Below are 21,558 nucleotides of genomic sequence, written 5' to 3' on the forward strand. Positions count from 1 at the left end.
CGTTTGAGATAACAGATCACTCAGATGTCATCATAGATGTAATCCAACTGCTCCTGGTCATTTTGGGTTTCCTCAATCTGTCCTGTGGTTGTGTCTGCTTCTTTCTGTGCTTCTACTTCATCCTCCATCCCCCATCCAACATTTCCCCAGGACTCTTCCCCTACCAGCTCCCCATCTCCATCCCCTCCAACCTCCCCTTTCCCCTCCCCCTTTCCGTTCTCACTCACTACGCCAGCCCCTGCCTCCTGCCCACCCATGCTGTCCCAGCGACGCTTGCGATTTGGCTCCCTATCGGGTTCTGGAACTTCATGCCCCTCATTCTCCTCCATTTGCATCCCTTCTTCATACTTACCTTCATCCTTACCATCCTCCTGTCCTTTCATGTCTTCCCTATTACCAGCTTCCTCTGCTTCCATTTGATCTTCAGTCTTCTCTTCAAAAACTGCCATTTCTTCCACTTTACCACTGTCTGTGGCTGACATTTCCGCCACTATCTCCTTGCTTTTTGGAGTCTCTTTTTCATCGTCTTCATCACCGTCTCTGGATTTCCTTGTTCTCTTCTTCTCCTTGCCCTTTCTCTCCTCTTTCTCATGCTTACTTACTTCATCCCTATGTGACACCTTTTCATCCTTCTTACCCTTTACCTCATCCCTGTTACTATGGCGACGTCCCCGCTGTTCTCCACTTCTTCTCCTCTCCTTCTTCACTTCTTCCTCCTTGTTGGCTGTTTTCCTATCATCTCCAGTCTTCTTGCCTTCTAACTCTGCAACTTTTTTGTCTAACTCTGTCCTTCGCTTCTCTACCGTACCTTTAAAATGAAAAGCCACACAAATTTTCAAATAAATTCTTTTGAACCTTTTCTTACCTTCACTTCTTTCTTCTTCTTTTTTCATACAGGTGTACAGGTTTCATTTGTGTATATCTTCCTTTGAGGAAACACAGCTGTCTCTCACAATACATTAAGCATTGCTATGCATGGTACTATACCTAATATAATATATATATATATATATATATATATATATATATATATATATAATCTACAGCATTTTGACAGGAACATTATAATCTCTAGGATTGAGAATTCTCCACATTTATGATTCAAGAGGCTATTACACTTCATCTACATACACACCAAACATTCTACAAATTCCACTGCTTTGGAACACATATGGCTACAGCGGGTTTTACAAAACATTAATGGGAAAAGCAGAGAATGTTTTGCATTGAAGTATATGACCAAATCCAAATTGAAGTAACAAAGGCAAAAAGGTCTTACTGTTCAGAAACTGTTTGGTCTCCTTTAGAAGCTTCTCAGTACCAAGAGTCCACTTTGCTGGCCGGTAGTACAGGTGTGGTTTAGCCTTGGTTCGGATAAAACTACTCAACTGGAGCGTATGAGCATCCCACTCTTTGTGCTGTGCAGACATAAAGAGATGATACGTTCAATGCCTGCAACATCTTCAGCTCTTTAACTTCAGACACCTGCCATAACACTGCTTATTATGTCATAGATGGTGAATTATGAATTGGCAGGATGAATGTATGAACATTTGAATATACACCTGCATAACACTGTTCTAAACGTTATGGCATGTGATGATGCAACTGTAAGCTGGAAGAAAATAAATCAATGTGTATACGATCAAATGGGTTACATACATTTAATAATGCTAGTCGTTTGTGAATACACATTGCCCAAACTGCAAAGTTTCAACTTCCAGCAGCCCATTCTCACACCAGAATGCCCAAGGTACAATGCTTCTTAGTGTTACCAAGAAATTCCAAATGGCATGAAATAAGCAATATACATTGACCTCAGCAATCTAACAGCTATCAAGTATGAGTAGTGTATAATTCGTTCAAAATATATTGCTTGTCACTCCTGTTAAGATTTCATTTAGCCTCAAGAAGTGGCCAGTGAAGGATGTGCACCCACACAATTAATTGTTATTTTCTTGAATAATTAATATCATTACTATCTTCAACCACTGTCAGATGGTATCTTACCTCTTGAGTTAACTCAACAAGCTGCTCCAGCTTAGTTAGTTCTGCCTGTTTTTCCTTTCGCTGCTGGAAAAGGTGTTTCTTCTCCTCAGCTACTGCCTTCTTTTCTTCCACTGCCTTCTCTTCCAACTTATTTTCAATCTCTTTACGCCGCTTGTCCTGGCAGGAGAAACATAACCACCATCAATTCATCATACTTGTAAATCTCCATAACAGCATAATGCTACATTCATGTGCAAACATTCACATGCATGGAAGTATGAATATACTTTGAAAAGATGGCTTTATATTTTTCATTTCTCATATACTTTTTTTTTTCTTCTTTAGCAGAGTCAAGCAGCAGGTATGCAGAGTCCTAAAGTGTATGAACATATATACCTACTGCATGATATATATATTTTCAAGAACAACAGTCCTGATAAAATCTGTGACAAGGCTAAGATGTACTATAGTTACTGTCCACAAAAATTGACTACTTTAATTACTAATTTGACAGTTAATCTCGGCCACTCAATAATGGCAATACATATAAACATCTGAATATGGTAAAAATGCCTGAACGATAGATTTGTCAGAAGAATCTTGAAAATATTTATGACTTACACAGGTTGATAGGAACGAAAGAAGAAAGAAATGACTTTGTATGCATTTCAAAATATAATCCCAAGCCTACAGATAGCATTTATAACCATGCACCAAAGAGTAACTCTATCTCTCTACGTTCTACTACTCCTTTTTTATGCTTGGGTCAACATGAACATATTTCTGTGCCTTAGAAGTCATCCGTCACACAGCTTGAGAATGGAGACTGACCTTGTCTGTTTTGGTTACACTTTCGTCTCTGAATTTCTGCAGGGTGCCCAGTAGATGACCAAACATTCTCTTGTTTCTGAAAAGAAAAAAGGTAAACAATCCCAAATAAAGCAAATGATGTTGAAAATGTAGCTATTGTTGCAATGAGAGTACAAATGAGATGCATCCTTTTATCATGCCGTGAAATCCCACTTATCCACTTGCTATCATGCATGCGTCAATCATTACCTCTGCCAAGGGAGGAGGTTATGCTTTCTTTGGTGCTAGTTTGTTGGTTTGTTTGTCCGTGTGCAAAATAACTCAAGAAGTTGTGAACGTATTTGGATGAAACTTACAGGAAAGGTTGAGAATGATACAAGTAAAAGATGTATAAATTTTGGTAGTGATCCGGCAATCTTTATAGATTTTATAAAGGATTTTTGATATTTTGGCAGGTAGGGTCAATGAACTTGGGAGTTCAAGCTCCACGTATTTGAGGTTTTCATGGGCACACCAAAGTGTGTGCTCTAGTTTCTGCTAAGGCGAGGTGTGCCGCGCAGCTGGAAGTTGATGACGTAACAAAAGGCTTCTATATTGGGAAATCGGTGACTTTCAGCACGCGTATGTATGGGTGGAAAGAACTGATCTCTATGGAAGAACAAGATCAGTGGTGGAAATGAGCTGCTTGGCGGAGGTCTGCGCTCTCAGAGTGCTTCTCTAGTTTACAATTGTGTTCATGTGCTCTATAGACACTGCCTCACCTGTCCACACTGGCCTTGTCCTTGCTGTGATCCTTGATGCTCTGCTGCCGAGTTCTTGTGGCCAGAGAGGTCGGGGTAGCTACCACAGAGGACTGAATCAATGGCTGCCCAGAAAAATAAGTAGAGAAAGCACAATCAAGACACATTCCTCAAACTGTCTCTCAATTATTTTTTGACATGTAATTATCATTCTTTTCACTTCCTCATGGCACTATCAAGGCTGCCCAACATTGACTGAGATACAAATGCACTAACATGATGATACAACGAGACTGTCGAGAACTACCACACTCCTATGAAGGACACACTGTCTTTGATACAAACATACCATTCATTATTTCTATCCAGTAAAGAATTCATTGGGATTGTATATATAATACAACTTTTGTTCTTATCAAAGGCAAAGGTTCTCAAATCTCCGTCCAAACTAAACAATTTCCCCTCCTTACAACAAGTGAAACTTAATGTAGTGAATGTATCACCACATTCCAAAGTTAAATTTTTTTTTTTTATTTAAAAAATGACTGTTTTCATCAAACATGTGCAATAGGAACTGGAGTGAATCAATAGTATATGACCAGTCATATTACACACTATATATGAAAACAAAATGGCTTCCAATGAAAAAAAAAAATTAAAAAATCACAGCAAACAACTTAGTGGTAATGGTAGGGAAAGGAGACCATTACTTTAACATTGATTATCTAATTTGCAAGGATGTGGTGTATAATTTGCTGATTCCATTATCAGGAGACACAGTATACCAACCTTATGGTCCTGTTCCTCATCCTCATCGTCACTGTTGGCTCTATTCCTTGGTCCCACGCGGTTGCCAAGCCTGAAAATATAAGTATATCACATTCACATAATCAATATGGCAAGGTGATAAAGATCTAAGTATGTTCTTCATACTAGGTTACCTATCCTGACAGCTTGTGAACACCTATGTCACATATCAGGGGACAAACATGACCCTGTCATTTTTATACAAACACTATTCTCACATAATGAAATCAAGAGCAAAGTTCATTTTGAAATTGCATTTGATTTCTTGTGGGTTTTTTTTTTTTCAGGTCATATCTAAAGTATTGTCTTTGATACTGTGGTACATATTGGTTCACCATTCTTTTAAGTTTTTATGTAAATCACAAGACTACTTCTCGTACTTGTGGCCTTACCCACTGAAATTAAAACTAAATTGCTTTTTTTAACCAATCCACTCAATTACAAAATAATGACAGCAATCTAGTAGAATCTGATCAGCTGGAAGCATTTAGGATGACATGGACTCTAGATGCTAGATGTCCATTTAATAGATGAGGAAACCTGTAACATATTCAAGGTGTTTTCTACAAGCAGTGAATTGATAGCAACAAGGATGAGATTCACAACTGTTAGCTGTAGAACCAACCTGCTAAATGGACTTCCAAGGTTTTGTCTTTTAGCAGGGGGAGCTCCCAGTCTCTCCATCAATGTGAGCCTGCAATTCAACAATACAATATGAAACATCAAGTGAAGATAATTTGTACTGTCAAATGTCAAGAGTGTGGCTCCTCTTATTACTATAAATTGCTTGTGTAGCATGTAAACAAGTAGATGGAACACGAACATGAAGTTGGAGTCATCTTGTTTCATTTTATGAGGGAAAATGGAAAATCATGCTGAAAATAGAGCAAAGAGAGAAAAAAAAATCTATGCCAAGAAATTTCTTCACATCATTTCAAACTGAAAAATGTGATCAATACCCATAACGTATTCACTCATCACATTTGTGTTGCTTACATTTGTTTCACAGTGAAACATGGAGTTTACATCTGCTGTTTTCCATTTTCTTTTTCTTAAAACTGCCAGTTCAACACTCTTCATAATTCATGCATGAAACACAAAATGCCTTACTTCTGCACTGTCAGTCCTCTGCCTCTACCCTTCCCCATGGATGAATCAAGAGAAATCCTTCGCTGATCACCAGCTGATTTCCACTGGTCACCCGAAAATTGTCTCTGGTCACCTGAAAATCGTCTCTGGTCACCCGATATTCTCCTCACATCACCAACAACTCTCCGCTGTTCTCCAACAACAAGTCTTCTGGTGTCTCCGACAGAAACCCTGTCAATACATGAAAAACAAATAATAATCATAATTTCTCATCCATTACTGCTTCATATAGACGTACTGTATGTAAAACTTGATTGTCTATCAATATGCTTTCATTTATTGATTCCTCTTTCAATTAAGATACTACACTGCACATTCAAGTGAGTGGATGAATACAATGTATATGGCAATGTCAACTCATTTGCGTGGTTACAATGTATGACCCATGAATGACAGCTGTTAACATTTTAGGTTACACAGTAGTATTTTGACAAGTATCAGCTTTCCCATTAGCTGCTTAATTTAGTAAAAATGTAAAGTTAAGCCATTGACATTATGGATGTACAATTTGTACTATCATGTATATTTTACAGTGGAACTTGAAACATTTCTAACTTTGCCAACTTTGCTCAAATGTGCAAGACTTGCTAATTTTACAACTGCAATGAATTGCCAGATTATGGTGGCATTTAATGCTCCTAAATAATTAACAAAAGCTACATGTAGTTTCCCAAAAATGAATGTGAGTTTTGTTTTGTTTTGTTTTGTTTCTTCTCCACTACTTTGATGAAAATAAATGTCCCAGTGAAATATGAGTTTTTACCCCAATACATTACAATTGATATCATCAAAAAGGTACTGATTTGGTTCAAAACAATTTTTGTGGAATTCCCTTTATATTGTTGTCCCCACATAAATTTACATCATAATCTCCAGTAGTCTCCTAATCCAGCAGTCCCAACACCAAAACTTTAAAAATTCATAACTTTTGCATCAATTTTTTTTCAAATTTTCACTGATTAACGTTACTGATAATGTTCTACTATTGTTGCTACTTTCACTCAATCCACATTTCTCTAAGCTCTTTGGATTTGGGTTTCCTTTTATAAGACATGCATGATGTGAACACACACACACAAACAAAACAAAAAGGGCCCCCAAAAAATTGTGACACATATTTAACGGTCACAAGTACATTCTCACAACCATAAACCACTGGGACTGGCACTGCACTGCGCAATTACTTTCAGATATACCCACATTATTTACAGATGACATTAATATCAAAATAATTCCTTCATATTTTCAAGATCTTAATTGCCCAAATTTAGCTTGCATTGCCATTGATTAGAGTCTAGACAATATGCAGCAGGTTCACAGGTCCAAACCTCACCTCTCCCGTCTGCATCTCGACAGCTCCAGCAAATTACATACCTCCATCTGTAAAATTATTGGTCTATAATAGGTTGTCTACTGACACATGTACTCTACTCAGCTCAGCTCAGTTGGTAGGGTGGTACATCCAATTACCGGACGCTTTTTTTCGTGGCTTTGAATTCCGTACTCAGAGGATGAAATTTCGGCTAAAAATAACATCACTTATTCACAGACTCCTGGAAATTACTAATTCAGCCAACTAATGTCAATTGTTCACTCCAGTTTTTAGAAAATATGCTTCAAACATAACCCTCTCAAAAAGTTGTCTTTTTGCGCGGTGCAAAATCGCATTGTATTACCGGACGCGATTTTTGCAATGAAATAATCGACATCTTTCGCACCTAATCCTTGCACCAGAATCACAATTTATCCCACAATCACCGTACACATTCTCACCGAGCGGATGACAAAGAAAACATCGGCAAATGAGGCTCATATTTCGTATTTTACGGTAAAATGTCTGTCTTGAACATTTCGAACAGTTCACGCAATAAAATCTTGTGAGAAAATCGACAACTGGTTAGACTCTACTTCTAGTTTACGTGCTTTGTCTATGGGAGCTGCACGCGCGGGTGATGAGTTGCGGGCCCCTTGGCGCACAACTATTCCGCATCGTTCGCGTTTGAGGACGATAGCTACAAATTTCCAATATCGATCAGTGAACTTTTGATTCTATTGGAATCTTCAGCATTTTTCCTGTATGTGAGTGGGATTTCATAGATTTTCAGTCGTGAAATGTGATTCAAACATGCATAAATATTAACTATGAAGAGGTGCGGGTCACTCAACTATAAATTTGAGGTAAAATGTGAATTTTTTTGTGTTTTTACATTTTTATGTGGCGTTTTTTGCGATTTCGGTCCACACAAAATTCTGTGAGGCTAATCTACGAAGTCTCGCGCGTACAGAATGTCAATAGTACGCAAAAATGTGCGTGTCCGGTAATACCATGGTGTCCGGTGAGCGTCCGGTGACACCATGCTTGACCCTACGTGAAATTGATAAATTAATGTTAAAGGGCAGGGGGAAAGCAGGCGAACGCGGCCGTACGACGCGACGAGTGCAGTCACGATACATTTCCCGAACTACCAAGGTTGCATGCAAGCGTTCCTTACCTCCTTTCACCAACATGCCCAGGTTCTCGTCCACCTCCCGTTAATTTACGAATGTTTTCTTCGACATCTTCTAAATTCTCCTTCGCTTTTTCCAACCTCTCTTCAAGCAGTGAAGTTATGCTAAACGTAGCCATCTTGCTGGATACACCACATCGCTTTCGTACGTAAATCGTACGTGTATTATATATAGTGTGCAACGTGTATTACGCTCGCAACTAACAGGGCATGCCGCACCATGCACCACACCAGCATGCAACGGCAACGTGTGACGAGCGAGCACGCATCAGCTCATTGCTCAGCAGCTCACATACACAGGGCATGGAGAGCTATCACTGTGCTATCAACCCGCTTTGGCAGGGGTTCTGCTGCCCTCACCGGTTACTGTAATGTTGACCATACTTGACGCGATGTACAATAATGCAAGCCCACTGGCCCATACGGCACTGCACTGGCCTAGCCTAGCTGAGTCAGCTGCATATGCGAAGCAAGATTCTACCAAAGATCGTACACTCCATAAGATGGCCAACTCTCGGTCGAAAAAAGGAAACGCTGGCGAGGAGTGCGCCAACTAGCGTTCAGCGGGGATAGATTTCAGCGGGTGAAGTTTCCAGGGGCCATGTGTAGGGCTCACACATTGGTAGGGCTGGGAGAAATGAGGTGTTTCAGCTTCACTAACCACCTGGATAAGTGAGATATACCCTTTCATTCATCAAATTTCCAGGGTAGGTTCTTCTGCTCAAATTCTGTCCAAGGGTCCGCAAAGCCAGAGTACGTGTTCTTGTCACTCAAAAAATCACCCATTTTCCGTACACGTACCCAATGAAATAGTCCCCTCAAATTCCATCAGAAAAACTTTCATCTTCCAACCAAAATGCAGTTTGTAGATCAGGAATTCATACTCAATATCTAGGACCTACAGCTATTCAGTTTTTTGCCAAACTACATAATTGATTTTTAATTATTTTTTTTCTAAATTTATTTTGTTATCTTTGGTACGGATTTGTGAAGGGGTCTGGGATAGTCCATTTTATTTACAGGTGTGAGCCCTGTACTGTGGTGCCTGAGCATGCACTTTCGCGATATGTTTGTGTGAGACCAAGACAAGAAAGACAAGAAAGAAGGAATGTTCTGTAGATCTAGAGAATCATGAGTAAATATAGGAACTGGTGCAGTGCGTTAATCTACACCAATAGCGACACCAAACCATCAACAGGTTCATCCTTATTTCGATTTCCAAGTTTCCAAGTTGGGTTGTATGTATAGGTTCTATACTCTTATTAAATATACAGTATACTATAGACGTTAATACTATCGTTTTATAGCACCGACGTATAGCCGTATCTTACGGGGAGGGGGGGGGGTGCCCCCCCCTCCCCCCCCCCCCACACACACACAGTGAGAACTTTTGCACTTCCATGTTGTAAACGGTGCGATTTGATGCATTTTTGCTTTATCAACTCAAAACGGTCCCACTGGTTTAAGGTAGCCGTATTTTGATATAGATTATTATTGAACAATTTGCCCCAAAAAGTTATCATTTAAAAAAATTTCTTATATGACGATGGATACCATGAACGCTGTCTGTTCAGCAAAAAAAAAAAAACACATTAAAAAACATAAAAAATGGGGAAAGGGGTAGGAAAGGGGTATATCTCCTCCAACATGAGGATGATTTTACATTTTTAGACGTGAAATTCAGCGATCTGTTGCAAAACCTGTGGTGAAATACTTGTAAATAGTTTTTTCCCTCCAAAAAAAAAAAATAAATACCAGTAGATGATGTAAGTAAATTTAGGGTTTTTTTCAGGGAAGTGTTAAAAGCTAAAACACGAAATTTGTCTCTTATTCCGCATGTGCATCGTCACTGTGTCGTATGTACAAGGTCTATCCACGGGGGAGGGTGTTTGAAGGGGTGCCCCCTCCCACATCCGACCGACATAAAGCGATCTGAGGCACACCTTTTTTGTGAAAAATTCGGAAATTGCCATGGGGGACCAAGCAATGGGAAGGTGGCAAGATACGTCTCCCATATTCGAGGGACTTTTTTCATTTTTACAACAGAAATTCAACGATCTGGCGCACATTTTGCTGGAATATTTGGAATTGTCAATCAGAGAAGTGTATAGTGGAAGGAGACAAAGAAGGAGGATGGATGTGGGAGGGGGTAAGCCCTATATTCCCCCTCATATCATCACGAGGGAAACTAATTTGCAGTTAAACGTTCTGGTCACACATTTTGTTGCATTTTTGGAAAACTCTCAATGTTCAAAGTGTGGCCATAGTCTACTAGTATAATTATATGCACCGGCGTAAATCCGTACCGATGAGTGTGTGTGTGTGTGTGTGGGGGGGGGGGGGTGATTGATGATAGTCACCATCACATACAATCACGATTACAAGCCCTTAACCGGACTGACGCAACATTTGGGGGGGGGGGCCTTGGGGAGCTTGGTGGGGAGCTTGGTGGGGGGGGGGGGGGGGGGGCGGCCCCCTTTTGTTTGAGAAGACAAAGGGATTGAAGTTTGCATCCCCCACATTTTTTTGCATGAAATATAAGATGGGAGGGAGGTGGCAGCAAAGAATGTGAAGACTCTTTGTTCTTTTTTTTTTTTTTTTTAGCTTGTCAGCCGACTTTCGGCCGAAAATTGCACGTCAAAAATTTTAAAGACCTTTTTGTTGCTGTTTCGCTTTTCTTTTGTTTTCTTTTTGAAAAACGATTTTGACACCCTCACTTTTAAAAACGTAGCCTCGCCCTGCATAATGCAAACATGAAATCAATTAAAGTATAATATTATAGATATTCATTTCTTTGTATGTAATAATGTAGTAGATATTTCCTTATACCTACTGCGTTTCTAAATTTTCTTAATTGAAGTCAATAAAAACAATCATCCCCATGCAGGGGCATCGTTCAGTTTAATCGATGGGGGTGGGACAAAACATTAAAACAAGAAAATCTAAGTGCGAGAGAGCGGAGTGACCGAGAGGACGAAGGGAATGGAAGGGACAGGGGCGTTTTCACGATTGGGGGAGGGGAACTTGGAGTTGAAATATCTGTGCGAGGGTGTGGGAGGGGGCGTTCCACGCGAGGAATATTTTGCATTTTTAGACTTCAAATTCAGCGATCTGGTGTATACACCTTTGGTGAAATGTTGGATTATTTTTCTATAAAAAAATAGAAAAAGAAGCATTCACAGATAATTGAATGACTTAATTGTGGTATCTCGTTCAGAGTGTGCGACATCACTGTGTAGGCCTAGTAAAGTTAATGATATGTGGAAGTTGTCAGGGGAAGGGGACGGTGTGTAAAGGGGTAGCCCCCTCCCTAACGGAATGTTTGCATTTTACGATTGACAAAGAATGATGCGCACTTTTGTGGAATCATTCGGAAAATGACCGTAAATCCCTAAAGTGTTCATAGAGTCTAAATCAGTGGATATTAAGAACCGACAGCGACCGAGCGGGGGAAAGGTAAATTAAACGAGGATTAGGGAAAGTCATGGATCTGATGCAAACTTAGATAAAACATTTTTGAATCTGTCAATCTAAATGTGCCAGTAAAAGAACCGAAGTGTGGTGGGGGAGGGTGTGGGAGGGGGATACCCCCTCCCACGCGAGAGAGATTTTGCTATTTTAGAATTGAAATTCAACGATCTGGTGCACACTTGAGTAAAATATCGAAAAATTATAATCTTAATAAAAGGTTGAAAGGGAGCGGCTTCATGCACATGCTTACATTGTTTATATACACGCAATTTTTCACCCCCCCCCCACCTTCCAAATCCCCGGTCCAAATCTTGGGGGGGGGGGGGGGGGGGGACTGCCCACATCACCGCCTTCCCCCACCCCTTGGCTACGCCGGTGCCTATAGTCATATAATTCACTCTACTTGTCAAGTATTCATTTGAATAAAAAACCTAATGTATAACTCTGAATAGATATTGTGTATTGCCGTAATTTTATTTTTGTTGTTTCAATCATGAAAATCCAAATAAGCAGAAGTCCAGTTTATATCTAAGCCATCTATATTCTGTAAATGCAGTGTTGAATAACAGTCCCTGTTGTGCATGAGTAGCCTGAATGATCCGGGAAAGTTGTGAAAGCTCTCTAGAGAACTTTTGATTGAATTGAACAAACCGCTGAGTAAATCATAGAAACTATTTTCATTTAATGAGATACCAAAAACTGAACTTGAGTCTCACAATAATCTGTCTTAGTGGCGTGGCCCATAATATAGACTCACATAACCGAACCGCTCCCATTAAAAATAAAAATAATTAATAAATAAAGAGCAGATAAAATTCTCTGATTGAAATTATATCTTGAGAAATGTCACAGAAACGTAAGTTATAGTCATGATGATAAGCTGTGATATTATTAGCTGCTAAAGGTCTGTTTATTTTGTTCCTAAATATAAACATTTTTATTTTTTTTAAATGGCAAAAAAAAAAGTGAACGTGTACTGTGTCTAAGAAACTTATACAAGTATAATTAAATTTGAAATTTTAACCTACAAGAGGTAACCGTAAAAAAACGTTTTAAACTTTTTGGGGGGATCAGTTCAAAAGTTTTTTTAATTGCTTAAATTCAAAATATGATAAGCCTTAGAAGAATTGCAGCATAATTTTCAAGCGAGGTTATAGCATTTCTACAAAATAACATTTCAGCGAACATGTGAAGTTGACAAAAATTCTAGTCATTTTCTTGAGTGTTAAGTACCTTGATCGATTTCAGTGCTGCCGACCCAGGTTCATTATCCCCGCTGAACGCTAGAGGGCGGGCGCCACTTGCGTTTCACCAGCGGCCGTGTAAAATCGGGAGAGTTGATCATCTTTATATTGAGTGCACGATCTTTGATTCTACATACACGGTACGGTGGGAGCGGAGTGTACTCGAGTACATGTACTGTACTTTGATCTTTAATTGGCCGATGGATGAATCTCAATGTATACGGTACGGCCGGCCTGCTGTGCTGTGGAAACCCATTTTGTCAATTTTTGCCTAGAAGTCTACTCCTTTGCCCAGGTCTAGATCCAGATCTAGAGGGCAGAGACTAGACGGAACTTGGGCCAGGTTGCACGAGAATATCTTGGAAGAAGGTCTGTTTAGCAAGCATGCATATAATACATAATTTATAACGTTAACAGTTAGATCTAACGTTACGTCGTCTGGTCGTTAAGGCCTACTTACTTAACTCTTTATCACATTTTAAATGGTGCACTCTCTCTGTCTCTGTTGCATATCTGAGGAAAGAGTTTAACACATGGTGACATGCATCAAGAAGAGAGAGAGTGTGTAGTGGTTTACCTGTTGGAAAATCTCGAAAGTTTGGGCGTGGGCATATTGTATCAGGGACTTTGCTTGGGGACATTTCTATTTATACTTTGTGTTTTGGGGGTTCAGAGTGAGAATTCTTTCATCAGAGTGAGGAGATTAAAATTTGGTGAATTGCATTCATGAGTCTCATGCTAACTGCGTGAGACTTGGCAGCCCTGTGATTGTTTACCTCACTCGTCAACCATCATTCACTCAGCTGAATTATGTAAGTTGCTGTCGACTTGTAGTGTCAACTCGTGCACTGCCACCCAAGACAATTATCAATATCAGATAATTTGGGCATTTTGGCTACCAGGTACATTATGCATTCTTGCTCATATCCCTTTGTACATGACCCTTTGAAAACTACCAGCTTGTACATTTTATTCCCCACATTTTTATGCAGTTCTGACTGAGGCACAATTTTCCATGAAGGTAGGATGGATTTCTCTGAGACCTACATGGACACATGCTCCATGGTGGCCCATGCCATCAGGATGGATAACCACGTTGAGCTGCGCAGACTGATTCGGCAGGGAAAGCCCCTGGATGTTCCAGACAACAGGGGTTGGAGACCCATCCATGAAGCAGCTGCTGGGGGCAACATCCAATGTCTGCAGATCTTGATTCAGCACATTGATGAAGAAGGTAAACAACAAGGAGCCAAGAGGGGATAGAAAGGAAGTTGGGACAACAGTTTTAAGCATGAAGGGAAACTGTGTCAGTCATTGTCATTGAGCATGTGATGCCATCCATTGATGTGAACATTGTTTCACCAATGTGGTTTGTCTTAGAACTTTAACTATGTTTGTCGTTACAGAAATATTGCATGTAATTCCAATTGTATGTTTCTTTTCTCATGTGAGTTTATGAAACACGACCTGCTATGAATCTGGTACAGAACCAGCGACCTTGTCATACTGTAGAGATTTCTCATGCTATTTAACTTTTTAATAATGCGGTCCCATGAATCAGTGTTTGTTTGTCTGTTTTCTTGATTTCTTATCAACTTAAGTTGGGGAAGAAGGTCTATCCATATACAATACAAGCCGATTAAAAATTGCAGCTTATACATGACAATTTGATAATTTTCTGTGTGAGGAAATGAAGTAAGCATCTACTATTGCAATGATGTTAGTGTTGTTAAAAGCACTAGAAGTAATCATTATGATGTGTAGAGTGTCTGTCTGTCTCCAAATATTATGTTGAATTTTACTAAAGGAAAGTGGCAGGCATTCTCAATAATTGATGGACATGAGGTGCTGCGATTCTCATGTTGAACTGGGAGGGGATCATTAGCTGTGTGTATTGGTACAATGCATGATTCCCATGTCACTGTGTCATGGATTGGGCTGTATGTTCTTTGTGCAAATACAGTACCTTTCACCATATTTAACGCAAGTCAATGTCTGCATGCTGTAGATCTTACAGAGGAGGTGAATCAGAAGTCGTACGAAGGAGAGACGCCCCTGTTTCTGGCAGCGAAGGCGGGTCACCATGATGTGGTGTCCCTTCTCCTCCAAAATGAAGCTGATCCAAATATTTGTAATAATGAGGATGGTTCACCAGTACTTCAAGGTAAGTTAAATTTTTTGCAAGTATGACTGCAGTTTTCTCCACTGCCACCTCCCCACCCCTTTCCCACTCCTCTTCATAGGACAACCCCTTATCCCCTCCTCCTAGCAAAGAATTGTAACAGAAATCTATCATAATATTTGTTTGTTTGTTGTTTAAGATTTTGTATGCAGAATCATACATAATTTTTGTACTGTTTCAGAATATTAAGCATACATTGAGTAAGAGGAAGCACTGCTCACACTGCTCACAAATGATAAAAGTAAAACTAGGAATATTACAAAAAGCAGTGTCATACATGTTTTTCAAATGCATCTGTTTTGCTAAACTCATCAACACTGAGTACCCCTCTAACAATTTGACATCTCATTTGCCAATATGTTTTGTAAAACACCCTACAAGCAACTATTTTTATATATAGTGTAGCAGGTGACAGTAGAAAGAACAATGCATCTCGGTAGCTTTTTGGGTAACTCGGTACATAATGATGATTAGAGGTTGTCAGATTATTCTGTGCTCTTTGATATTTTTTTAACAATCTTAAAGGCTTAATTTACCATTTGCAGATGAAACAAAAACCCAGCATTAGTGCTTTCAAATAGTTCCAAAATGTGAGTTTGGGATAGAAACAGCCACTGTAAAAATATGAATCCGTATAATCAATGTTAAATTGTTAGATACACAAAATGTGAACAATAGTTATAATAAGAATGTTGCCAGACTAAACTGTCTATAGTTATGGTTTAGTGAGAAAAATATTGATATCTCCTTATATTTTAGGCTTTATTGAAAGAAAGAAAAAATTATATGGTAGGATGTTTTGTGATACAACAGACCTTTACATATGCATCAAATGTGATATCTTGAACATTTTAAAATCACTGTTCCCAAAGGTAAACAGGACCTTTAAGTTACCTGGTGTGTGCATGTACCTTGTAATTCACATCAAGATGTAGGAACTTGTTCTAATTAACTGTTTAGAGGTATTTAATTCCAGATTACGTGTGGCATTAAAGGAAGTAGAATTGTGCTAATGTATCAACCTTAGGGTGATGTGTGGATTTCTTGATTTTCAGTCTCTGTTAATGGGAGCATCACTTAATGGGTGCATAGCATATTAAAAGTCTGGCTTGCCATTTTGCATTATCCTTGATTATTTGTAGGCAACTCAGAATCTGTAGTTCCCTCAAGGTACACAGTACTGTAATTTGTTTGTTCTATAAAAGGACCAAACTTGCATTTTACCCTGTGTGATGTGCAAACTGATCTTGAACTTTTTATCCAGCTGTGTGTGGGAATCACATTCGCTGCATAGAGCACCTGACAAGGGCTGGTGCTGACCTAAATGCCAAGTACTACAATGGCTGGACCCCACTCCATGAGGCAGCCAGCCAAGGCAATGTAGCCATAGCTGAATATCTCCTCAGTGCCAGTGCAGACTTGGGGGCCAGAGATGACCATGGCATCCAGCCAGTGTTTGTGGCTGCCCAGTACGGCAAGATCGATTGTCTCACTGTTTTTCTGGACAAAGGTTTGTTTTGCGGGATTGCTTTGTTTTGCACTTATTTTCTATGGTATAGAGAGGTTCTTCTCCGTCTAGCCCTCGGAATTGATTGTTGATTGGACAAAGCAATTTCCGTGTATTGCAGTTAGCATTTGAATGGTGTGTTATACTTTTGAAATAAAGTGCTTGAATTTGACATTTATTTCTTTTAATGCTCATAATCATTTTGGTCATAAGAAGTGTCATTTTTTGATTAACCAAATAAAATGGTCATGTTGAGACACACCCCCTTGAACATTTGAATGAAGACACTGAGCTGCCATGATCATTATGTGACGAGGAAGCTGTCTCCATAATCAATTATGAAAAATCTGCACATCTTGGGACAAAATATCTAAAGCCATATTTTAATTTGTAACACTCATTTGTGACCTGCTGGATCAGCTCCATTACTTCCATACTTCCCACAGGGGTGTATTTTGTATGCAAATATTTTTGCCTTAGATGACTTGTGTTAGATCTTGCTCAGGAGTTTATCACAGTTCTTTAGGCTCATGATCAAATCTCAAGTTTGGCAAATGCTGAATTAGATTCTTTCAGATGATATGGATAAATTGTTTTCAGTGACAACTTTTACACTCTTGCCTACACATAGTACCTACACAGTTGTAATGCATGTATGAGAAGAAAGTAATGCTTTTAGACGTTCTTATGCATTACGCATTACTTTACTTTGTTTCAGCAGAATTGCCCAGATTTCATGACTATCAAAACTCATGAGAATTAAACTCTCAGAGGATATGCTTACTCTTGTCAGAGTTCATAGTCATTGAATGGGATTAAATCTCCTTGTCACCTTTGACCTCAATGTGTACACAGGTGCAAACATTAACAGTCAAGCCAGAGACAAAGCCACACCCCTTTACATTGCCACCCAGGAGAACTACATCGACATTGTCAGACTGCTGTTGGAGCGAGGCGCTAATTCACAGCTTCTTGTGGAGGATGGCTACCTTCCCATCCATGTTGCTGCTTACAAGGGACATATGAGGTACAATTTTCAGAGTTCTGACTGATAATTCACCCATGCTGCATCCCAGTAGGGTCACATGAACTACTGTAACACCAGAAACATTCATGGTATGAAACTGTAGCGACTTGGAGTTGACAGCCTTTTTCGCGGCATGGTACTTTCACAGATCGCCACTGGCATTCAATGCTTTGTGTAGAAAAGCACATTCACGAATCTTGGCTCCTCATGAGATTCGTAAAAGTTTGGGCATGCAAAAATTTTTAGTTTTACAGTAAGCTGAGGGACACATCCTCTCTGATTTCTGACTCAGTTATTCACCAGTCTTCAAGTACCATTCCACTCTGCAATATTATGTGCTGTCTTTGACATAAAGAATAAAATCAAACAAACATAGTGGTTGCATTTTTATCAAATTCAGACATGAGATCAGAGGTATAACATTTTGTAGGTACACAAGTTTTCATTAAATAGTGACTGTAATCGTGATAACATATTAAAATTTGTGAGGCAGTGACATCAATAACTCACTATTTTCATTTTATATTGACTGTTCACGGAATGTTTCATGAAAATTAGTAGAACTTCACACAGTCATAGCTTAATTTTTTGTTTAATTTTGATCAAAGTTTCACTGTTGTGTTTGTAATATTTTACTCTTCCTCTTCAGACAACTTTTTGACTGGTGTGGAATTCCATTTTAAAGAGTGTTTAGGAATATGCCAGTCATTAGAAGCCTTATAGTATTTCTGAAAGAGACAATGTCTTGCATTCACTGGTTCTGCCTGGTTATTTCTGACATTCACACAGATGTCTGGAGCTACTCCTTGGTGAACATGACACCTACACCTCACTGGACTGCCCAGACACACCCCTTCATCTTGCCATAGAGGGTGGACAGCGAGAGACTGTCAAGTTCCTCATCGAGCACGGCTTTGACGTCAATACGGGCTGGAAGCTTCCCCCTGTCCAGTTGGAGAAGGTGCGCCGCACTCGCCCTCACTTCTTGCCCCCTCTGACCATGGCCGTCATGGAGCGGCAAGTGGAACTGGTGCAGGACATGCTGTCCGTTGGGGCATCAGCAAACTGCAGGGATTTCCCCCCAGTGACGGCCTATAAGTGCCCTTTCTATGCTGCATTCCCCAGCATCAATATCCTGGACATTCTACTGAAGCACTGCAAGGGGGCCAAGTGCCCCCACTCCCGCTGGACCATGTTCAGGGTCTTCTCTCGCTCCACTGACCTGGATGCCATCCGCTTCTTGCTGGACCGCGGCCAAGAACTGGAACCTGAGTGTGCCGACTGCTCTGTGGACCCCAACGAGTACTGCCCACTCAGGGACTATGCCATTGGTCAGAAGGAATTCTTTGTCGCCCTCGTCAGGCTTTGGTGGCAGTACATCAAGTACCAGCCAAGATGTCGATTTGTGATGGCAGCCTTGAAACCAGAAATAGGTAAACAACCCCATGTCAGTGATTGTCAAGTGAGATATAACTCTACTTTTCAGTTTAAAGCAAGAGTCACCTTATCCATGTACATTTATATTTGTGATTGTCGTGCAAGCGCCTTACACCCAAGAGAATTTGAGCATAAATTTTACATTTGTTAGTTACATACATGGTTACAATATGTATTTTTTTCCTTTTGAGGTGTTGGGTTGGCATGTACCATCATTAGCACTGAATGTGATGACCTAATGATGATTACTGTAATCATTTGTATTTCATGAGAGATACTGTTTTATAATCATTGTTACTACTGCTTATATTATGTGCTGTTACAACCATCAGGGTTGTTACGTCTGCTTTATCATACTAAACATGTGCGTCTCTCTGTAGACTCGCCACGCTCACTGCAGCATCTAGCAAGGGTAGCCATACTTGAGAGACTGGGCCCGGAGCGACTGGTGAATGACGAGGATGTCAGGGGCTTGCCAATTCCTGCCATCATGCAGGACTACATCTTACACAGATGATAGAGACAGAGAGGATTGCTGGCAGTCGGGAAGCCGCTCTGACATGCCTGTTGTATCTCAGGCAGGCAAACATCGACTGGAACTTTGATAGGTGGTGAAGTGGCGAATGGAATTCACCAGGTGGGCAAAAGCATGCCAATGCACAACACCCAAGGCCAATATTCTAGTTCACAGGGCCTGTCACACACTTGCAATTTACAATTGATGTCAGTTTCTATGAAAACGTTGCAACCACCAGTCAGTGGCGAGCATTCCAGTTGTTGCAGTGATAGATGCTGGCATTCAAACCTCTGTACCACGAAATAGGGACCTGGGAAGTTATGCCTGTCAACCTTGATGGTGGCTGATGAATGCAGTGGCAGGCATTAGCTTTTAGATTGCTTCTAAAGTGAATGCTGTGAATGCTGGGAAGTGAGAAAAGGTTGATTTCTTGAGAATATTCCAATTGTGTTCATTGTGACAGGTGTAGAAGGAATCATCAGTGTACTTTTGATGTGCTTTGTTTGACAATTTGTATTCACTTCTCTACAGAAGAGAAAGATACACATTTTTTTTTTCCTGTAAACTTGATGGCATATGTAGTTTAGGTAGGCTTATTCACAATGGGGAAAAGTTGAGAGGGCACTCTTCTCTTTTGATTTGTGCTTTTGGAGACACTAAGATTCGTGTGTACCATAGCAAAACTATGTACAGTCAAACCTGTCTGTAGTGACCACCCAAAGGAGACCAAAAAAAAGTGGCCATTATAGAGAGGGCACCATTAAAGAGGGTTATCCCACATTTCTTGTGTATCACATACATATATATAGGCCTACATGTACCTGTACTCACATGTACATGTATATGTATACATGTTTTTTGCATTAAACAATGCAGTTATTGATCGAGTTATTGCACAATATCATGCACACAGCAAGTTTTTCGTGATTTCATTATTATGCCTGAATGGCGTGTGAATGCAGCGTCGATCACTGAAATGTTAGCCATTAATGACTGACATGGCTGCAAAGCAGAAACACATGCTTAATAATTGGCTCGTGTGCGACTCTGTATCGTCAGTTGTCACTATACACAGGTTAAAATCTACTGCGGGAAATAAAATTGGTGGCTACTGGCTGTATTAGACATGTGGCAGCTATGAACTGGGTCTTTAACATATGATGGCTTTTCTGTTGGAGGGATTTCTCAGTAGCCGTGTATGGCAGAATGCGGCTACAAACAGGTGGCTGCTAAGGTAGGTTTGACTGTATTTATTAGGACTTAGAGATGGGCCATCCCTTTTGCATTCCTTCCCAAATAGCACAGAACATGATATATTCCACCAGAATGACAAGACTATTGTAGAGCTATAACATTTCTGTGATATTTAGGTGATACGCTATCAGCGTATCACCTATTGTGATTGTCAAAATTTCTCTTTTTTTTTATTCTTCTTTCTTTCTGCCACATTTTGTGTCGTCAATATCTCAACAATGACATTACGGAATAACATGACATTTTCAGTCAACATGTCTCATGACAAAATCTAGCCACAATAAGGTTTTCATGACAGTAACATATCTATGACGTCATCTAGGCGCCATTTTGTGATTTTCGGACCTTGTCACATGATCGATCATAACTTCATAACTGGATATCATTTCTGTATCATTTTCGGTGGACATAAAGTTCAGGCCACGCTCTATCTTACTTTTTAACGCTAGTTACCCAGGTCTTCATTACGCGCGCGTTTGCGCGCGTCAAAATTTTAAAAGGCTCAAAACGACTTCCCAATGGGAAATCTCGAAGTTTCAGACAATTTTAAGCGTTTCAAACATTTTCTCGCGTGCGCGTCCGTCCGCGCAATTTCGCGCGCAGAGGGCGTAAGCAACATGAAAATGCATTTTTTTTGACTGATTTGGATTCCTGATACTTTGAGTAACAATATCCATTGATTTCCGATCGATGTTGACCTATAACAAAGAAATGCACTGGCGTCAAAGTTGAAATTCCGCGCGCGCGTCTTTCTGCAAATATAGTGAAAAAACATGTCTTTGTTTATTTCGGCATAGCTCTTTAAATCGTCCATTGACCCTATATTTCTATTGCATATTACAAAAGCATATGAATTGGAAATAACGTTTCAAGTACCAATATTGCCAGGAAAACTCATGACGTCATCATATCATCAT

General features: G+C 39.9%; 2 protein-coding genes across 2 annotated transcripts; one reads left to right on the forward strand and one right to left on the reverse strand.

Moving 5' to 3' along the window:
* Positions 1–20: 20 nt before the first annotated feature.
* Positions 21–8,122, reverse strand: LOC139730927 (uncharacterized). The gene is made up of 9 exons (XM_071641810.1): positions 7,988–8,122; positions 5,457–5,666; positions 4,972–5,040; positions 4,329–4,398; positions 3,561–3,664; positions 2,821–2,896; positions 2,011–2,166; positions 1,280–1,418; positions 21–808 (listed from the first exon to the last, which is right to left on the reverse strand). The coding sequence occupies exons 1-9, from the start codon at positions 8,119–8,121 to the stop codon at positions 21–23; spliced, it is 1,746 nt and encodes a 581-aa protein (XP_071497911.1). The 5' UTR covers position 8,122.
* Positions 8,123–13,721: 5,599 nt separating this feature from the next.
* On the forward strand, positions 13,722–20,736 carry LOC139730900 (uncharacterized). The gene is made up of 6 exons (XM_071641777.1): positions 13,722–13,951; positions 14,726–14,881; positions 16,164–16,409; positions 17,262–17,433; positions 18,223–18,866; positions 19,251–20,736. The coding sequence occupies exons 1-6, from the start codon at positions 13,744–13,746 to the stop codon at positions 19,385–19,387; spliced, it is 1,563 nt and encodes a 520-aa protein (XP_071497878.1). The 5' UTR covers positions 13,722–13,743; the 3' UTR covers positions 19,388–20,736.
* Positions 20,737–21,558: the final 822 nt, after the last annotated feature.

The sequence above is a fragment of the Diadema antillarum genome, unplaced genomic scaffold (assembly GCF_040938485.1).
Source record: "Diadema antillarum isolate AM-2024a unplaced genomic scaffold, OU_Dant_1.0 seq00000343_RagTag, whole genome shotgun sequence".
Classification (NCBI taxonomy): Eukaryota; Metazoa; Echinodermata; class Echinoidea; order Diadematoida; family Diadematidae; genus Diadema; species Diadema antillarum.